General features: G+C 35.3%; 1 protein-coding gene across 5 annotated transcripts in view; it reads left to right on the forward strand.

Annotated features, from left to right (window-relative positions):
• Window positions 1-7,304, forward strand: part of LOC108965687 (sodium/potassium-transporting ATPase subunit beta-2) — a 24,808-nt gene extending 17,504 nt beyond the window's left edge. For all 5 annotated transcript variants that reach the window (XM_018928260.1, XM_018928261.1, XM_018928265.1 and 2 more), the window contains 5 exons: window positions 3,886-4,026; window positions 4,083-4,202; window positions 4,278-4,570; window positions 4,637-4,805; window positions 6,953-7,304. In XM_018928260.1, coding sequence (XP_018783805.1) covers window positions 3,886-4,026; window positions 4,083-4,202; window positions 4,278-4,570; window positions 4,637-4,805; window positions 6,953-7,056 — 827 coding nt within the window. In that variant the 3' untranslated portion in view covers window positions 7,057-7,304. The remainder of the gene's footprint in view (window positions 1-3,885; window positions 4,027-4,082; window positions 4,203-4,277; window positions 4,571-4,636; window positions 4,806-6,952) is intronic.
• The last annotated feature ends 423 nt before the right edge of the window (window positions 7,305-7,727 follow it).

The raw sequence follows: 7,727 nt of genomic DNA on the forward strand, positions 1-7,727 counted from the left end.
TATTGTTTTCAAAAAAAGTGTTTTCCTCCTTCATGATAATAATTTTATATTTTACTCCCCACTATCYAACTAATATTTTTAGCATTTTATGCACTCACACAACGCTTGCACCACTTTTTCTTTTTAGTATTGCATTTCCTGGCATCTTCTAAAAATATCGAAGAATAAAAGCCATAAATATCTGCCACCAAACTGTTTAGAAAGCGAAAAAAACAACATGAAGGTATGCAATATTCACTGAACTAACGCAGTTAGCCATGCGAGAGCATTTTATGTTATGAGATTCATCAAAGAGTCTGCTAGAGCTGCTTCTTTTTCATTATACATATATATATATGTACTGATATGCGCTTTCTTGCACATTTTGGCGCTCAATCAGCAGCAAAAGTKAGTCTGCAGTACACCTGCCTTCGAATGCACGGCGCTTAGGTATCATATCGTATGCTCATTGTAAGCACATGTACATATGTATAACTTACAAGTGTGTGCGTAGCTGTCAAACGGCACATAAAGTAAACAGTACACAGTGGACAACTGTCAGCGTAAATTTTGTGTTTACCTTTCATTCAATTATTTATTATCGCATGTATTATATTTGTTTATTCGCTAATGTCGCTTTGATGGCATTTACTCACGTTTACTCGTTCCTCAAAAATTTCCTTTTACTTCATTCTAACWTTCGATTGTTTGTTTACCTGTGTCGAAATACATGATTTTTTCTTTGTGTTTATAGAGCAATAAAGAAGTGCGAATGTGCGTATGTGCATAATTTTAGCTCCACACCKAACCTAACCTCTTGCTAACGGTATACGCTCATCGCTTGGTCTGCACTGGTTTCCAATTCAGTTAACATTTCGTTATGTTTTGGGGTGTGAGTGTGTTTTCCGCATTTCCACTGTCTCCCTCGGTCAATAGCACAGAAATAAGCCAAGCGCAAACGCTGTGTCCAAGTTGAGTTCAGTGCATTCGTAGCAGCTACGCTCCCTTCTTCATTGCATACTCCACACTCTCCACTCCCCACTCCTGTGATTTTGATTGCATGTGTTCCTCTTTCATTTAAAATTTAGCACAGTTTCTGTTTTTGTCATATTTCAGCATGCGTTACTTGCAATGCCGGTTAGACGGAGACAACTGTCGTTGGCGTTGTTGATTGTGCGTGTGTTTGTGTGTTGTTGTGTTGTTGGCCTGAATCGCATTCATTGAGGTTAAGTTGTGTACGATTCAGTTTGTTTATTACAATTTGGCCGAGAACAGGAGTGGTACTATTTSAGTAATATTTTACTGTAAATTTTCCCTCGCTTGAGTTATTTATGGCCGTTGCACCTCAAATGAGTGAGCGTGTGCATACGAGCACAAATGAGTGAGAACGTACATCAACAGTTGGAGTCACTGTATATAGCGTTATTTATTGCCGATGCTATTTAGAAGACCCACTTGGAAATTTTTTATGTTTTGGTAGTCAAGCATACACATTTATTAAATATGTATATCTAATATTATCGATTTTTATTTAAAGACTTTAAAGAGAACTCACCGTTATAGGTATTGAGTTCGCCATATTTCAAAAAATCAGTTTTAAAGATTCGAAAAATTAATTAAAAATTTATGTTTACTGAAGTAAAACAATTGACCGGTTAGAATATTGAGAAAAAAGCGATAAATAATCTCTAARTCTCTAATCTATCCATAATCTCCCTCGTATTCCTCTAGCTAATCAATGAATAGCATAAGAATAGTATTGAAAACCAAATCGTTCTTCTGATYTCTGATAGTTAACTTGGAATCCAATGAATGTTCTAATTCATCTATGTTGGTTTTTAACACCGGTTAGTTCTTTGAAGTGGTTACCTACTAGCTCTTTTTAGCGTGGAAAGTATTCGTTTACCAGATTTGTATATGAATATATCATACCACACCTTTCTGTATTAGTTTATAGTAAGTTGTTGTGATTTAAATGATCCCTTAACCGATCTTTYGGGTGCTTAAAATGTGTAATTACTATAAATGTAATGATCAAAGGACTGATAAATTCTGATAAATTGACAGCTTCCACAAAATCTAAGCCTTCAAAACTATCTCAAATCAATCGATCCAGTCGTTTTTGAGAATTTTCCTTCACCGATCCTAAACCGATTTCACAAGGAGTTTTTTAAAATTTTTGCTAAGCGACCCTGAAAACACGGTTTTCAGATAATACTGTTTAAAATTTTAGGGTTGATTTTACAAGCTCAAATAATGTTTACATTTCGGTTTGGTAGGGTTTGTGGCCGGGTAAAATCATCGGTCGATATTTCTTAAAAAAATGCATACCATGCAAACGTAAGCGTCAATGGCTTTCGTTATCTAGCCATGATAACCAACTATTTGATGTATGAAATTGAAGCTCATGGCCTTGGCGACATTTGGTTTCTACAAGATGGCTTCACTTCCCAAACATCACATCAATCAGTGAATTTATTGAGAGAACACATCAGTAAGAAGATAATCTCAGGTTTCTGGCTGGTCGATTGACCACCAAGATTTTTTCCTCTGTGAATATGTAAAGTCAAAAGTCTATGCAGACAATCCCGCTAAAATTCAGGCTTTAAAATAAAACATCACGCGYGTCATTCGCTAATTACTAGTCGAAATGTTCGAGCGACTCATCGTAAATTAGACTTAATGGATGGACCATGGAAGGTAGCCATGGCCAGCATTTGAAAGGAAAAATCTTCAAAAAATAAATGCTAAAGAATACTCTTTCGAATGATGATAAACACTACTCATTAAATTTGAATTTTCTGTRTTTAGTAAGAAATAGGTCACACKATATTTKACCRAAAAGAGATATTAYATCAATAAGAAACTATACTGGGTAGACATGCTTAGTCCAAGTGATTCCGAATTCAAGGTTATGCAGAAATAACACGGAAATATTTTGTTAGCCTAAACTTGACTGAATGATTTTTAGTTTAGACACTAGAAATTKTTTAATCTAACTATGGCTCTTAACCTATTATTTCTGGTTCATAGCTCAAATAGTTCTTGTATCAAAAAAACATATTGAATGATAAACAAATAACCCTAAAAACCTATAGAAAATAAAGAAAAGTTTTGTCTTAATAACACTAAAATTTCGTAGCAGTCATAGAAACTCTGAAGGCGATTAGAGACAAAAAATCAGATTTAGAAATTCATAATATATTAAATTAAAACTGCTAATTTAATTAGTAACACTTTTTTTGAGTTTACATATATTATTTAAATATGTACACATGTCGGGCTAAAGAAATATCTTTTAAATTTTCTTATAAGACCTTTCTATAATCAACGCTCAGTATAACTCTCCCTCCTAAGATATTTTCTTAAATACACAACAAATACTCAGCGCTCTCACATTTTACTACCACACTATTAATTCTCTCCGTTCTACCCAGCGTAACAAGCAATAATTATTCAATTAAATTAGTCTCATTTAAAGATCGTGTAGATCAGCTGTAACACAAGAGTGCCTAAGAGTAATTTAATTATGATTATTGTCCAGCCGCCCAGAAGCTTGAACTGAGCAGCTTTAATGAATCATACATTTAACCCTAACGACTTCATACAATTCATTGATTAATGTCCAGTCTAGAGTGGAACTGTAGAAATGGGCAATTATGTTGCTATGGAAAAAAAAGAGAAGATATGTGTGCCAAATGCAGTATGGTCAATTAAGTAGCGGCAATTCATGAACGCTTATTGAAACACAAATGATCGATAAGAACAGTTTTAGTGMGACATTTGAACGAAGATTACTTTGGTGTGTTTTTATAGAGGTTTTAGCGAATTTTATTCAGACTCATTATTTTCAAAATATAATGAATATATTAAACTAATTATTTTTTTAATTTTTACTCTCCACAGCAAAGATCGGCATCTTCTACACAGCTTTCTATGGCGTATTAGCCGCGTTAGTGGCCATTTGCATGTGGGTATTCTTTCAAACACTAGATCCGCGCATACCCAAGTGGACATTGGATAGATCCATAATCGGCACAAATCCAGGTAAATTAATATATCAAACTTACATTCAAATATGATAATCAAATTATACTTTATAGGTCTTGGTTTCCGTCCGCTGCCACCATCGGACAATGTTGAGAGCACATTGATTTGGTACAAGGGTACGCAACATGAGAACTACAAACACTGGACGGATTCSTTGGATGARTTCTTAGCCGGTGYGTAAAGCGATTCTTTGCCGCAATTRCAACKTTATTRATAACCKYYWTAWACATTRTTCTATTAAATTTCAGTCTACAAAGTGCCTGGCCTTACACCTGGTCGTGGTCAGAACATCTACAATTGTGACTATAATCAACCGCCACCAAAGGGTCAGGTTTGCGATGTCGACATTAAAACATGGAATCCTTGCACTAAGGAAAACAATTACAGCTACCACAAGAGCTCACCATGTGTTTTCTTGAAATTRAATAAAATCTATGGCTGGATACCGGAATATTACAATGACTCCAAGGATTTACCCGACGACATGCCAACCAGCTTGAAAACTTATATCGGTGAAGTGGAAAAGACRCAAAATCATAAGGTTAAATTAATTTATATTTTGCTGAAGTATCTGTAATTACTCAAATAATATGCGTTTTTAATTTAGTTAAACACCATTTGGGTTTCATGTGAAGGCGAGAATCCAGCTGATCAAGAGAATATCGGTCCAGTCAACTACTTGCCTGTTCGTGGCTTCCCCGGCTACTTCTATCCTTATCAAAATTCAGAGGGTTATCTTAGCCCACTCGTCGCTGTGCACTTCGAGCGACCGAAGCGTATGTTTTTGTTATTATTTCATCATAAAATATATGTATATGGGGGAAAATCGGTACTGAAATCAAGCTGGATAGGAAACGTCTTAAAAGGATAGGAGGATAATATTAAGAATGTAGATTGAAACTGACCAAGGACGAACGGTTGTGTCTAAGTGGCAAGCCGTTTCGAGTATTAGTGAGAAAAATGTTCAGTTTTAAAGGTTTCACAAAGGGCAAAACGAAGGATTGCCCTATCTTACACTGCGCCCTATTATACGATATGCATCAATCAACGATATCAAGCTGGTGAATATAAAAACTCAGTATGTATGTTCTAAAAGCCTAAACTGGAACTTCTAGGACGAAATTTTTCAAACTATTAGAAGGAAGCTCAAAGCTTGATTAAACTTCCACAAACTCTATAAAGCCATAACACAAATGAAAGGAGACATCAGACTACACATTTCTAGAAGTAATATTTAAGATCCAGGGATGAGTTCTATACTTTTATATATGTACTAACCATATATGATTGAAAGCTCATGTTTGGTATCATGAGGCTTGACGTTGAAAAGAGTCAAATGTTAATTAGGAAAGAAATGAAGTCATTAGAGGTGCATGATTGAAAGTCAAGACATACTTCGTAGGCTTTATAAAATACAATATTTTTTTGTTAATTAAATTAATTACTTAAATTTCGTAACTAAAACCAGATTTCATTGGATCGCATCTCTATAACCTCGTGGATAGTAGAGTAATGAGTGAGCTGGAACCTATAATATTATTTTTGACAGATGGACTTAAAATGACAAGTTTAGGAAGTGCTAACYCAATTCCACAACATTTTTATACCCTGAAGAGGGGTTCGCTGTGAAATTTTTCAATGAGAAGGTAGTTTTTCCGACGGATTTCAAGCATAAGTCGGCCGATACTGCTRCAATTTTTAACTTCGTATGAAGTTCATCAATCGTAGTCCCAGAGAAAATAGTCTAACGGCGTCAGATAGCACGAACAAAGCGGCCAATTGCCTGAGCCATTAAGTGTGATAAAACGTTCACCAAACTTGGTTTATGGCTTTGGCGCCGTCCTGTTGGAACTACGTTTTGTCAAAGCCCATATTATCGAATTCGGGCAAAACATATTAGGTTATCATTGAGCGGTAGCGATTCCTAGTCCCAGTAACGTGCCGATCTTGATCAGCACAGAAGACTTGTAGCCCATAAACCGCACCAAACCATAATTTTTTCGGGACTCTATGATTACTCATGGAGTACGGGTGGATTGCTGTCTGACCAATAACGCATATTTTGCTTATTGACGAAGCCATTCAGCCAGAAATAAGCCTCATCGCTAAAGACGATTTTTYCGTAAAAATCCGAATCATTTTCAAGTTGTTGCTTAGTCCAATTCACGAACATACGACGATTTTGGAGGTCAAGTGGCTTTAACTCTTACGTCTATTTGGYCTTGTAAGGATGTAGGTTAAGATCCTTTCGGAAAACTCGAAGTCACAGAGATGCCTAACGCTTGAGAACGCCGTGTGGGAGACTGATTTTGATCTTCCTCAATTCATGCGCTAGTGGAAGCTATATTCTGGACAATAGGAGCACTTCTTTAGCTCACTGGCACGGGAATATTTTGTACTGTGCCTATGGATTCAAATTTTTCCACTAGACGCTCAATTATTGATCTGACAGAACGATTATGACGACCAGAAATTGGACGTAGCGCTCTTAAAGTTAATGCGACTGACTCCGAATTTTGGTAGTAAAATTTAATAATTTCGACTCGTTGTTGGAACTTTATTGAAGAGAAATATCAAAAGAGCGGGAAAAWTTTTATGTCGTTTATCGTCCCTATTGGTCTACTTTTATAGCATCCCCATTGAAAAACTCGTTACATCGTTAGAAGTCTACAAATAAAATATGATAATAATATATGTGACCTGGTCTACGAAAAGGGAGCTGACGTGCCAAAACTAGTTTATGACTTTTTGGATTCTATCACGTGAAAAAGCATCTCATCTTCCATCCGAATAAACTAAAATTTTTTGACACCTAAGCCCCCTTTCCGTAGACCAGGTCACATATAATAATTTTCTAATGCTTAAAAATTATTTAAGATCTTTGAAATGTGTACCAGAATTTTAAWACCCATTAATTTTTCAGGTGGCATCATCATCAATATCGAATGCAAGGCTTGGGCTCGCAATATTTTGCACGATCGCAAGGAGCGACTAGGCTCCGTGCACTTCGAGTTGCTAATCGATTAACAGAGTGTGGGAAAAATGTTCGACGTTTACAACAACAACTAAAGAGCATTAAAGGGCGTTGGCAAACGCTAGATTTTTTCAGCCAGTTGTATTGTATACACACACACACATGCCAGCATACATTTTAAACAAAAATGAAATCAACACAAATTTATATATAGTATATACCAAGGAGCTATGCAGTCGAACGATTACTCGCTAATACAAAACATACAACAAACACAATCCCACAAACATATGTATACAGACAAACAAACATACAAACGTATATGTAACATTTAGTATAAAGAWTTTCGAGACAATTGTTGGGTTCTATAGTTATGTAAATTTCTTGCTAATTTTTTTTGTTCATTTAATTTAATTTAAAAATGTCATTTCTGTTAGTTTGTACGATGTATTTGTTTAGCTTTTAAGCAGATAATATATATATGAATATGTATTTGTAACTAAGTGTAAGTTGAAAAGAAAAAAATTGGGCGAATTATAGTAAAATAACCAATAAATAATACCAAATGTATGTATTTTATTAGACTTTGCAACAGTCTCTAGCGCCAAGCATACAAATATACATGTGTACAAACGTAAAAGTATGTATGTGCTACAAATTTTTGACAATCTTTTTCCTGTTTTAGATAAATCGTACATAATCAAACATATGGTTAAGTAACTGG

Source organism: Bactrocera latifrons, unplaced genomic scaffold, assembly GCF_001853355.1.
Source record: "Bactrocera latifrons isolate USDA-ARS-PBARC rearing strain unplaced genomic scaffold, ASM185335v1 scaffold_145, whole genome shotgun sequence".
Classification (NCBI taxonomy): domain Eukaryota; kingdom Metazoa; phylum Arthropoda; class Insecta; order Diptera; family Tephritidae; genus Bactrocera; species Bactrocera latifrons.